The following is a 13291-nucleotide window of genomic DNA, read 5'->3' as shown; positions in this document are numbered from 1 at the left end:
GTCTCTTTCTTCCTGTTGCAATGCAATGCTTGAAAAGGTCTTAGCATTTCTTAGCAGTTCTGAGTGATTACTATATTATTTCCTAGGAAATAACTCTGCAGCAGATAATGGCGCATTTAGACTCTATTCGGAAAGATATGGTCATCCTAGAGAAAAGTGAATTTGCAAACCTGAGAGCAGAGAATGAGGTACTACTGAATCTTTCTAACTGAACAGATAAATTGCAAAATATGTTGAAGTATTCTTTTTGGAACCAACTGTTTAGATACAAGCAATCACTGATACTTTCACCAGTGCTGAAAGCTTAGTTTTCTTGTTCTGTAAAAATTAACAATCTGTCTGTGACTCTTTCTGCCTTGTAAGTGGCATGTTTGGTGTTCATATAAACATAAATTTGGGATACAGATTCATACAATTTCCCCAGAAGAAAAAAACCCATATTTAAATCCTTGAATGGTCTAATGTACTTTTAAGGCCTATTACCATTATTTAATGCTGGAAAAGTGTATAGTTCTTTGAGACACAGAATTCAACAAAACTTTATGACGTAGGGTATGTCTACACCATGAAATTAGGTCGATTTTATAGAAGTCGCTTTTTAGAAATCAGTTTTAGACAGTCGATTGTGTATGTCCCCACTAAGCGCATTAAGTCGGCGGAGTGTGTCCTCAATACCGTGGCTAGCATCAACTTACAGAGCGGTGCACTGTGGGTAGCTGTCTCACAGTTCCCGCAGTCTCCGCTGCCCATTGGAATTCTGGGTTAAGCTCCCAATGCCTGATGTGGCAAAAATATTATCACAGGTGGTTTTGGGTACATGTCATCAGTCGCCCCTCCCTCTGTGAAAGCAACGGCAGACAATTGTTTCACGCCTTTTTTCCTGGGATACCCGTGCAGATGCCATACCACGGCAAGCATGGAGCCCGCTCAGCTCACCACTGCTGTTATGAGCATTGTAAACACCTCGCGCATTATTCTGGAATATGTGCAGAACCGGGCTAAGAGACGCCAGCATGAGGACGATTGTGAAGAGGACATGGACACAGATGTTCCTGAAAGCATGGGCTGTGGCAGTTGGGACATCATGGTGGCAGTGGGGCTGGTTGATACAGTGGAATGCCAATTCTGGGCCCAGCAAACAAGCACAGACTGGTGGGACCGCATAGTGTTGCAAGTAGGATGATTCACAGTGGCTGCGAAACTTTCGCATGCGTATAGCCACTTTCCTTGAACTTTGAGTTGCTTTCCCCTGCCCTAAAGCGCCGGAATACCAAGATGAGAGCTGCCCTGACAGTTGAGAAGCGAGTGACCATAGCCCTGTGGAAGCCTGCAATGCCAGATTGCTACCAGTCAGTCGGGAATCAATTTGGAGTGGGCAAGTCTACTGTGGGGACTGCTGTGATCCAAGTAGCCAATGCAATCACTGATGTTCTGCTATCAAGGGTAGTGACTCTGGGAAACGTGCAGGTCATACTGGATGGCTTTGCTGCAATGGGGTTCCCTAACTGTGGTGTGGCAATAGACGGAACGCATATCCCTATTTTGGCACCGGACCACCTTGCCAACCAGTACGTAAACAGCAAGGGGTACTTCTCAAGGTGCTGCAAGCACTGGTGGATCACAAGGGACGTTTCACTGGCATCAACGTGGGATGGCCGGGAAAGGTGCATGACGCTCGCATCTTTAGGAACTCCAGGCTGTTTGAGCAGTTGCAAGAAGGGACTTACTTCCCAGACCAGAAAATTACCGTTGGGGATGTTGAAATGCCAATAGTTATCCTTGGGGACCCAGCCTACCCCTTGCTCCCATGGCTCATGAAGCCATACACAGGCAGCCGGGACAGTAGTAAGGAGCAGTTCAACTATAGGCTGAGCAAGTGCAGAATGGTGGTAGAATGTGCCTTTGGACGTTTAAAAGCTCACTGGTGCTGTTTGCTGACTAGGTTAGACCTCAGCGCAACCAACATTCCCATTGTTATTGCTGCTTGCTGTGTGCTCCATAATATCAGAGAGTAAGGGGGAGATGTTTATGGCGGGATGGGAGGTTGAGGCAAATTGCCAGGTGGCTGATTTTGAGCAGAGAAGAATTTGAGCATTTTGAGAAGAGCACAGCAGGGCGCGCTGCACATCAGAGAGGCTTTGAAAACCAGTTTCATTGCTGGCCAGGCTACGGTGTGACAGTTGTGTGTGTTTCTCCTTGATGCAAACCCGCCCCCTTTGTTGATTTTAATTCCCAGTAAGCCAACCACCCTCCCCCCCTTCAATCACAGCTGGCAAAGGAAATAAAGTAACTGTTGTTTTGAAACCATGTATTCTTTCTTTATTAATAAAAAAAAAAAAGTGAGATAACTGACAAGGTAGCCCGGGTGGGGTGGGGTGAGGAAGGAGGGAAGGATAAGGCCACATTGCTTATTGTAGCCATGCTACAAATCAAAACTGTTTGAATGACAGCCTTCTGTTGCTTGGGCCATCCTCTGGAGTGGAGTGGCTAGGTGCCCGGAGCCTCCCTCCCTGCGTTCTTGGGTGTCTGGGTGAGGAGGATATGGAACTTGGGGAGGAGGACAGGCAGTTATACAATGGATGCAGCGGGGGTCTGTGCTCCTGTTGGCTTTCCTGCAGTTCCAACAGACGCTTCATCAAATTCGTTTGCTCCCCCATTAGCCTCAGCATTGCCTCCTGCCTCTGCTCTTCGCGCTCACTTAATGCTTTCCTGGCCTCTGCCACTGAATGTCTCCATGCATTAAGCTGTGCCGTATCAGTGCGGGAGGACTGCACAAGCTCGGAAAACATGTCATTGCGAGTGCATTTTTTTCGCCTTCTGATCTGCGATAACCTCAGGGATGGAGATGATAGCGGGAGCATAGGAACATTTGCACCTGGGGTGAGATAAAAAGGGAGAGTAAAATTTAAGATGATACATTTCTGAGAACAAAAGGGAGACTCTTTCACAGTGGATCAAGTAATTCACAGCAGACAGCACATGTGCTTTAGGTACGAGGTCGCATTTTGCCTTTTATATTGAGTGCCTGCTGGTGTGGTTACACATCACACACGGCTGGGCAACAGAATTCGGTTTCCAGGCAGCCATGGCAAGCCTTTTGGTATGCGGGGTTGGCTTCTTACGCCTTCATAACATATGGGAATGGTTTCAAACTGCAGCGCCATCCTTTCCCATAGCAAGCAATGCAGTTGGGTTTCACATTTAAAAGGAGGGGCTGCAGTTTTCGGGTGGATGTGCAGCACACACCTCTCCCCACCCCACCGCATAGCTATTCTCTGGGATGATCCCTTTAGCCAAGCGCAAACAACCCAGCATGAACGGGGGTCCTTTTACTGTTCCCTTACAAAAATTCCCCTATTTCAATCAGGTGACCATGAATGACATCACTCTCCTGAGGCTAACACAGAAAGATAAAGACAGAATGTTGCTTGAATGCGACCAAAACCCAGGACCATTTGCTGCCATGCTTTGTGCTGCAATGATTCCAAACTATTTGCTACTGGCTTGGCGTGGTAAAGTGTCCTACAGTGGAGGACGAAATAAGGCAGCCCTCCCCAGAAACCTTCTGCAAAGGCTTTCAGAGTTCCTCCAGGAGAGCTTCATGGAGATGTCCCTTGAGAATTCCTGCTCCATCCCCAGACACGTTAACAGACTTTTCCAGTAGCTGTACTGGCTGTGAATGCATCCCAATTCTTCAGGGCAAATCAAACATTAAACACTATTGCTTTTAAACCCTGTACTGTAGTTACAAATGTGCACTCACCAGAGCTTCCTCCTCCGGCTTCAGGATCGGGGATCCTGCCTTGGGAGGGTAATGGCTCCAGGGCGATGAAAAGCTCCTTGCTGCCAGGGAGAACGGATTCACCGCTTGCCTGCTGCGCATTCTCCTCCTCCTCTTCCTCATCCACAAAATCCTCCTCCCTGTTGCGTGAGACTCTTCCCCCCCCCCCCCCTTGCAGGTGTCCACAGACAGTTGTGGGGTAGTGGTAGGGTCCCCCCTAGAATGCCATGCAGCTGATCATAAAAGCGGCATGTATGGGCCTCTGCCCCAGAGCAACCGTTTGCCTCCTTTGTCTTTTGGGAGGCTTGCCTGAGCTCCTTAACTTTCACATGGTACTGCTGCGTGTCCCTGTTGTAGCCTCTCTCCACCATGCCCTCTGCAATTTTGGCATATATATTAGCATTTCTTCTTTTTGATCGGAGTTCGGTCTGCACAGATTCTTCTTCCCCATACAGCAGTCAGATCCAGTGTCTCCCTTTCGGTCCATGCTGGAGCTCGTTTGCAATTCTGGGGGGACTGCATGGTCATCTGTGCGGCTGAGCTTGCCACATTGACCAAACAGGAAATGAAATTCAAAATTTCCCAGGGCTTTTCCTGTGTACTTTGCTAGTGCATCGGAGTTCAAAGTGCTGTCCAGAGCAGTCACATTGGAGCACTCTGGGATAGCTCCCAGAGGCCAATACCATCAAATTGCATCTGCACTACCCCAAATTCGACCCAGCAAGGTCGATTTTAGCACTACTCCTCTTGCTGGGGAGGAGTACAGAAGTCAATTTTAAGAGCCCTTTAGGTCGATGGAATGGGGTTGGTTGTGTAGATGCATTCATTTTTAAATCGACCTAACCTCATAGTGTAGACCAGGGTTTAGATATTTTTACTTCACTTTCCTTTTCCTGAGAGTATTTTGTATATTCATGGATGTGTTTCCACTATTCTTAGGATATATGAGCCAACATTCAGAATGACAAGATGCTTAGGTGCACTATCCATAGACATTGATCCACCCACTTGGTTTTAACCAAATTTTAAATAGCTCTAGATACCAGACGTAATTGATATTAGAAGTTTGACTACTATTAACATGTCTAATCTGGGACAGACAGGTCCATCCACGAAAAGATTTATTCCTGAAATACCATAATTTTCAGTGATCCACTTCAGTCAGTGTAACAAATATGTGATGGCAATGGTCTGACTATCCAGCTAAAATGGTTAGTCACTTACGACTTCTGTAAAATGGTCTTTTTTTTTCCTTTGTACCTAGAAAATGAAAATTGAGTTGGATCAAGTTAAACAGCAGCTAATGGTAGGTAAACAGCAAGTACCTATAGAGTCTAATATTCAGGAAAGTGTGTAATTAGTTTATTTTATCTTTGTTTCTTTTGAAGAATGAAACTAGTAAAATCAGAGCTGATAATAAGCTGGACATAAATCTGGAAAGGAGCAGAGTGACAGATATGGTAAGCTGTTTTTAAAAGATGTCTCTATCAATTGTTTGCCATATTCCATTACTGAGATTGTAATTTCTCCCTTCTTAATCTGTAGTTCACAGATCAGGAAAAGAATCTGATGGAAGCAACTACAGAGTTTCATAAAAAAGTGAGTTAGCACTGTTCTGTAATAATAATTGACAATTTTATATTATGGACTCAGTCCTGCCTTCATGGACCCAAAATTCTGACTGGAGTTAGCAGGATTTTGAGTGTACAAGAAATGGAAGATACCACATGACTTAAACCTGTGTTTCTTAAGCACGCATTAAAATACTCATATACACATGTACAAGTATGAATATCACAAACTGGATCATGTTCTAATGCATCTAATCTGCTTCCTTTGAAATAACTGTTTGCATAAAACTTTAAAACATTATGCATGACTTTTTAATGCTGGTGGTTGTGCTCTTGTATTTTAGCTGTATTCTGTATTAACATTTCTAGCACAAATAACTCTATACAGTTTATATTTATTTTAATGAAGACTTGTACTCTCAAAGAACATCAGGAACCTAGGTCCTTTACGCTTGGTCAGAATTTTCAAACCTGCTCTCTATGATGTTCTGTCCGTGGCGTCCCTCCTTCTCACTCTTCATGCTTCAGTCACTCACACGGTTGCACCTCCCATCGCTACACCGGTGGCTCACGGGTCTGCCTCTCCACTCCTGACCTGTCTCCCTTCACCCAATCCTTCATCTTTAGCCTGTTTTTATAGTTGTTTCCCAGGTGTCTGATCATCAAACTTCACACAGCCAAAACTGCTCCTGACCTTTCCTCTCAAACCCTCCCCATTCTCTAAGTTCTCTATAACTGCTGACAACACTAGCCTTCTCCATATCACTCAGGTCTTTGACTCCTCACTCTTTTGCCTTGCACATCAGTACTATCTAACTTCCCACTTCTTCCATAATATTTCTAATGGAATTTGTGGGTACTTGGCACTTCAGAGAAAATAAGGCCACTTTAATTAGGTGCTTAAACATGGTCAGCATTGCAGTTAAACTGATACAGAACTTACTGTACCATGTTTCCATGGTAAAATATATGGAAATTAATTAATTTAACTCTCTAGACAAAATAATTGGCTGTTATTTCCCTTCCTGCCATGTTGTATATGTTTTGTAGCCAGTAACTGCTCTTGGAAGGTCTTAAATATGCTGTTTGAGTGATGAAACAGGTCTCTCTCCTTAATGAAGGTTAGAAGAGGTGTAATGTGCTAAATCAAGGTCACTGCTAGGTAGACAGTATAACATAAAATATAAACCCTCAAGCTTCTGGACATAGCCAATTGCAAACTGACTGGGGTTAGAAAGAAATTTCCCCTTTTGGACAGATTATTTCTTAACTGTCAGCTGTAGAGTTTCTTGTACCTTTCTCTGAAGAATCTGTTACTGGCCATTGTCGGGGCAGGACGCAGACAAAATGGAACATGGGTCTGAATTCATAAGGCAGTTCATGGAAGGGGAGGGGAATATTTTTTTAAAAGTTAATCAAAATATACATCCATGTTGAATGCTCCCCATAGACAGATTAGTTGGGGCATTTGACACACATCATGTTGAACTCAATTTTAGCTTTTTCTTTGCTATTCCCCTTTGAAAACCACTCTTCAGTTGCATTACATACTGCTCTGCTCATCTTGTAAGCTCACTTATAGGCTACACATCTTAATTCAACAAGGGTTTTGAGATTTTTCATTTTAATAGATGTTTTCTCTTTACGTAGAATAGCTGACAGCATTGCCGTCTGTTTTGTTTTGTTTTTTTAAGTTGAGGGAGCAGGAGATGAGACCCATACATATGCCATGTCTTGTAATGTATTTCAGGATTCAAATACCAACAGTGCTATTGCAGAAATCAGTAATAAAATTGATACACAAATAGCCTCCTTAAAAACTCTCATGGAATCAAATAAACTGGAGACAATACGTTATTTGGCAGGTATGTTGGTGGGGAGGGGCATTAATACTGTAGTGTGTTTCAGAAATGTAAAATTTGATTCAAAGTGCAGATTTTAGGAAGCTCAGTTCTTGGAAAGCTCCTTTGGTAGCCTGGTCATAGTTCCTGAGTTCTTTCACATTAAAACATGAGCAGCAAACAAAATGAGCATGTGTATATACATAATTATGAAAATAAGACCGTAGATGTATCTCGCAAGAGGACAAATTAAAGATATGGTCTCTAGGCCGAAAAGTTTAGTCTCAAGTTGGGTGTGGCAAGGGATCAAGTAAATGATGGGAAATATTGAAGCAAAAGGAGGTCAAGAGGTCATTTGTTCTGCTAGTGAACATCTCTTGTTTAGCTTTTATCATAATTTATAAAAGGATTATTTGACATAAGACCATGGGTAGGCAGAAAACTTGAGAGGGACTTCGGTGGGATCACGATTGGGCCCAAAATTGGGATAGAAGGACATGAGTACAGGATATAAAAACTGCTTCCCATGACATTCATCCTTGCTGCAGTCAGCAAGCCCCTGCTGCAGAGATGCCCCAGTGAAAACCATCCTGGGCCCCCTCAGCCACCAAAGAATTGTTCTGGGGCTTAAAGCTAGTCTATAGGGAGTGAAGTGGTATATTCACATATCAATATGGTCTGATGTGGTGGTAGTTTGAGTTGGCTTGCTCAAAAAAGTCTTAAAAGCTTATGACTTCTGTTGCATGCACTTACTGATCTGTAGGGAGATCTCGACCTTGATCAATGTACCTTAACTACAAGTAGCAGTAAACTTCCCAGTCAAGTTTTCAAAGAAACATGCTTTCAAATTTGGTAATTTATGTAAGCTTTAAAGAAAACAAATTGAGCTCAGATGAGATTCATTTCCCAGTCTGCCTGTAGACAGTAAAAATTACACAGAATTGGAGGTGGGTGAAAGGGAAGTAACCAAACAATTGTGGAATTGAGAAAGCAAGTCCAACAATAAGAACTGAACATGGTTAACCCCCTCTTAACCTTTGCTAAACTGCTGGTTCAATAAGTATAGAAGGACAGTTGTTGAGATTTCACACACTCTGCTCTTAGCTACCCCGACATTGTACCAGTTATGTGTATTGTCAACTGAGTTCTCTCTTAGTTGAAACATCTTTTTGATTTGTGTACTGAAAACGTGTCATAACTGCCCCAACCCTTAAAATAGTTTCTGTACAGAAAGGTTTGAAACTTAGAGAGAAGCACTTTTTTAAAATAAAATCTGTTTTAGATTGTCTCGTATCATCTAGAGTTCTATACATCCTTCTGTCTGTGGCAAAAATGAATTCCTTGCATGTAACACAAGGCGATATTGAGTGTTATATTAATTATTTCCTTTCTTTTTATAGCTTCTGTTTTCACTTGCCTAGCAATAGCACTGGGATTTTATAGGTTTTGGAAATAGACCCAGTGGAACTACTGCACTACAGATAGAGGAAGAAAAGGCCACCGACATCATGGAACATCTGTTTGGTCATACTGTGTTCGCTACTGCGGGTATTCGTAGTGCCTTTGTTCTTGTATTGATAATGTGTACTAAAAAATATTCTCTGTAATAATAAAGGTCAAAATAGTTAGGGGCAATAATAGGAACCTTTCCTTAACTTCTAATTGATTCTTCAGTGGCCCTTTTTTCAAAAACCTCATACAGAAGAAACATTGAATCTGTGTTTATATAAAATCAGAATGTTTTTTGGCATAAGAATCAAAGAACATGTCCTATGATTGATTTTGGAAAGGTTCTGTTCTCATGAACATTTATCCCACTCTCACGTCCCCGCCAAAGGAAAGTGTTTACCATCTGATGTGACCAAAGGCAAGGAGCTATCCTACTCTGAGACTTCTGTGCATCTTAAACTACTGGAGCTGCAAGTTTACGTTCCATCCCGATTCTCCTCTCCCCTGCCGGGTGAGATGTGTCCCCCACCTTTATAAAATTGTTAAAATAAAGCCTTTTCAAAAGGATCCCTTTCCCAGCATAAAGCTGAGTCTTATAGATTAAAAATAACTAAAATGCTCACCCCTTCTTTGACAGTTTCCTCCACCCATACAGCCAAACGATTTTTTAACTCCCTTGTCTGAGGGGAAATGTCACATTTGGCAATGTGTGTGTATAACTCCCTGAGCAAGACAAAGGTTGGCTTTTGACTCCTTTCTGTTGCTGGAGATACAGAACTCGCCTATATGGTCCATATCCTTTACCTGAAAGCAGAATCTGGCTTGAAATGTGGAAATCTTACATTTCTTTCATGAAACTGCTGATGCTCCTGCCTCCAGATCCCTCTAGAAAGCGGGTGAGCACCATAGTCCTTGGGAAATAAATTGGTCCCACTGACTGTTCTAAACCAAACTTAAATCTTGATCTCTTTACCTTCTGCCAATGGCTGATAAATTTCAACATTAAGACATGACAGGATGGGAGGATATTTTTGCAACGTTTAAGCAACCAATCGTATTTTAGTTAAGTCCTTGTCGCAGGAGATTATTTTTCACCACAAGTGTAATTAAGTAACAGTGTTATACCAATAAAATAAAAACCAGCAGGATCTTATTAAAGGGAAAAAGGCAAAATACCACATTTATTGTGAATACAGAAAGAATCCTAGTAAGCAGTTAGTTATAGCTATAACATCACACACACACACACATACGTACATACGTTCTGCAAGGTTGTTATCATAGTTACCAGCCTTAGAGTTGCTCATGCAAGTCACTTGCTCATGCAAGTCACTGGCCAGGTGGCCTGGACATGAAGAGGGAGCAGGGCCTTGTCAGATACTCATCTGATGCTCCTGGAAGTTGGTTTGCAGAATCAGACCCCAAAGTTCTCACTTTTTAGAGTCTATTTTTATAGGAATTTCTTCCTATGCCAGTCTCTGGGAATTGCTTCATCATGCTGTTGCTGAAGCAATTCCCAGATAGCACATTCCTGACGGCTCCAAGATGTTATCTTGTTCTTTGGTTCTCCCATTCTTGAGGCTGTTGGGTGGATTCCAGTCTGCCCTCCGGGGGGTCCTCTGGTTATTTCCACTTGACGCCTTTTTCAGCCGATGGACACTGGATTCTTAGGCTGGCACCTCCCTGATCATTCAGTTATTATCCACACCAAGCATCCATCCACATACATCCTCTATCTCTATTTTAATCACAATTGTTAATACAGCAAAAGGGCGGGGAGTCTCTGGGTGCTGTTTCTGTTGTTAGAGTATTGCTTTGAGTCTCTCTCTCTGTGTGAATTGCTTTGAGAACAGACTCTATCTTAGAATGTACTAACACAATTAGCAGCTTGCAAGTTTCACACATAGAGGGAGAGAAACAGCACCAAAACCCAAGAGACCTCTTCATTAGTAATACCCTGGAATTGAAACTATGGGGAATCAAACTCATTTGTGATTTTTAATACAGAACTTCTTTAATATGATCCAACATAATCCCCCTTTTGACACTAAGATTTATAATCGTCAGTGTCACTTTCTATGTAGCCTATTCAAGAGAAAGTACTGTGAGGCAATTTGAGTTTGTGATTCCAATTCATGCCACATACATGATCCTAGTGATGTATCTTTACTATAAGGTTCTGGGGCAACAGGCAAGGTGAGGCACACCCATATTTGAGGAGTCCATTCAGTACAACCTCTAGTGTCCAATAGCTTCCCTCCCTCCCCAGCCCACTGGCTCAAGGTCCAGGGTAGCCAGAAGGATCCCATGTGTAATATGGGGAGTGGGTTAACCTTCAATACCTTTGCCTCCAGGGATTGTTGGTGTGCAATTTTGACAACAGTTTCTCCCATTAACAAGTCTGGTTTACAATACTGGAAACATATTGCATCCATTCATATTGATAAGTGTCAAACAATGATCTCTTTTTTAACAAATGCATCAAACCCTTAATATTTCCCAATATGACCCAGAACATTTTGTGTTCCAAAGTAGCTAGTGCAAGTATCTGCATTTCAGTGCATCCCATAGCTATGGCTGTGTAGTTTCCTATTTCTAATATTTTTTTTTCTTGTGGATAAGCCATGTGGTAGTATTAAGCCATTACTAAAGATTCCATCGGCCTTTTAGGTTACGCAGACCAATTTGGACCAAGTCTACATTGGCATGTACTTGTTTTTGTATCAGGCTGTCCTGTAGCTGGGAGAGAAAGCTTAATTTATTTTTAAGTTCCTGCAGGTCTTCAGTATTTTTTTTTTAAACACACAACAGTGCTAGCAACAAGACAAAACATAGAACCCAGAACACAATTTCTATTGTGACAGTAGATTCATGGTATTGGGTTGCTTTTCAGCTGGCATCAGCTTTTCCTGATTTTCTGAAAGACAAAAAGAACATGTTTCTACCCCTTTTGGGGTGGCAGATTATTGCTTAAAATATTTCTTTTACAAATACCCTTGCTGATTGCAGGCAAAACAGAGGAATTGCCCCCACATTTTCCTGTTTTTGTTCTATAGGCAGGCCAGGTTTCAATGGCTTTTATCTTTTAAGGGTTATGGGGAAATTATCCCACTGTTTAGTCATTAAATCCCTGAGTTTTCCTTCTTATACAGCAGACCAAGTTTATAATGTTTTTCCTGCTGTGTTAAGCTTTAAGTTTTATTTACAGGTAATAACTGAGAAGCATCATTACCATACGACCTTAAAGGATTTTTCCAAAAATCATACACACTATACGTTGTTACAGAGATACTTATTATCATTAAATTTATTAAAATTATCTTGTTATCCCATGCCTTTTATTTAGACAATTTGTTTGCTGACCAGGTATGTCCTTTATCTGCAGCTCCTTTGTGCTGCTAGTTCTTTCCTTCCTTTATCATTTAGGTAATTTGCATTTTCACAGAAACTTCCTGCTTTTGGATTTAGAGCCATCAGCAGCTCAGAGAGTCTATCTTAAAAGGGACACAATCAACTTTCACCAGAGTTTTGATTACTTTTAACTTCTGCTTCCAAAACACACAGCAATCTGAAAAAGACAACCCAACCTATTGTGGCTCCCTTTGGAGCCCTAATAGCATTTTAATTAAGTAGCATGGTATGTTTGCATTTCTTTTGCCCCTTCTATAATATACCCTGCACATGTTCTTGGGCAAATGCACATTCCTTCCATAGTTTAACTTCTATAACATTATCCAGATCCATTTTTACATAAGGTGTCACTATTTCTTTTTTTGCTTACAGAGTTTTCATGTACCTTTATCAAAGTGACAGTCTGATTACTCAGAGCCATTTTAAGACTAAGTGTTTCTAACATTGCTTCTTTTTGTTTTGTGCACCTCACCCCTGCTGTTGCTTCAGAGAGGCACTGTCTTTTTTTTATTTATTTTTTTTACTACAACTCTCATCTGCTATTTTGTTACAAAAACAAACAAACAAAAAACAAACAAACAAAAAGAATCCAAAATTTTTTCTTTTTTATATTCTCCTGATTTTGACTGCCCTGCTGCAGCCACAACTTAAAAACATTTTAAATTTTGTAAAACATTGAGTTACCTTTTAAGGGTTAAATGCCAAATCCCAAAGCCAAACAACACTAATTACCTGTGTCTAGTAAAAAGGTCTGTCAGTTTTGCAACTTTGAATTAAAGAGTCAAATGGATTTTTAGTGGCATTATTTAAAACAAAAACAAAACTAACTGGTCCTTAGAACTTTACATATTTACACACACACAGACAGATACATACACATTTTCTTTTCCTTAACATCCCTTCCACACTGCTCTGTTTTTTACATCTTACATTCCCTTTATACATTTGAGGCAGTTAAGTTCCAATAGAACCCTCTTATGTTCTTTTAGCAAATTTGACTAAATTGTCCAGTCAAATGATTTTAAGTTTATTTTTGCCTGGTTAATTTACAGACATTCCTTTGGAAAAGGGCCCATTTTTCTTTCAGAATGGCTGCAAAGAAACCAAGAATGCTCTTTCTCTAACACTTTTCCTTTTTAACATTTTCGGTTAAAAGTTGTTTGGGTGAAATACAAAGTTTAACTGCTTAATTCCCTCCAGCCTCTGCAGAGTTAACTTTTTTTTTTTTTTTTACTCTC

The 13291-nt window shown here is 41.3% G+C and overlaps 1 protein-coding gene across 7 annotated transcripts in view; it reads left to right on the top strand.

Annotated features, from left to right (window-relative positions):
- CCDC90B (coiled-coil domain containing 90B) overlaps positions 1-13291 on the top strand; it is a 28955-nt gene that overhangs the window by 10449 nt on the left and 5215 nt on the right. For 5 of the 7 annotated variants that reach the window (XM_073335953.1, XM_073336000.1, XM_073335972.1 and 2 more), the window contains 6 exons: positions 87-188; positions 5046-5087; positions 5170-5241; positions 5327-5380; positions 7103-7217; positions 8594-11443. In XM_073335953.1, the coding sequence (XP_073192054.1) occupies positions 87-188; positions 5046-5087; positions 5170-5241; positions 5327-5380; positions 7103-7217; positions 8594-8649 (441 nt within the window). In that variant the 3' untranslated portion in view covers positions 8650-11443. Of the gene's footprint in view, positions 1-86; positions 189-5045; positions 5088-5169; positions 5242-5326; positions 5381-7102; positions 7218-8593; positions 11444-13291 lie in introns of those variants that run through there. The other 2 variants (XR_012157916.1, XM_073335989.1) reach the window with 2 other exon arrangements.

The sequence above is a fragment of the Lepidochelys kempii genome, chromosome 1 (genome assembly GCF_965140265.1).
Source record: "Lepidochelys kempii isolate rLepKem1 chromosome 1, rLepKem1.hap2, whole genome shotgun sequence".
Taxonomy (NCBI): Eukaryota; Metazoa; Chordata; order Testudines; family Cheloniidae; genus Lepidochelys; species Lepidochelys kempii.
The sequence above is the reverse complement of the archived record's forward strand: the minus strand, read 5'-3'. Positions and strand labels throughout refer to the sequence as shown.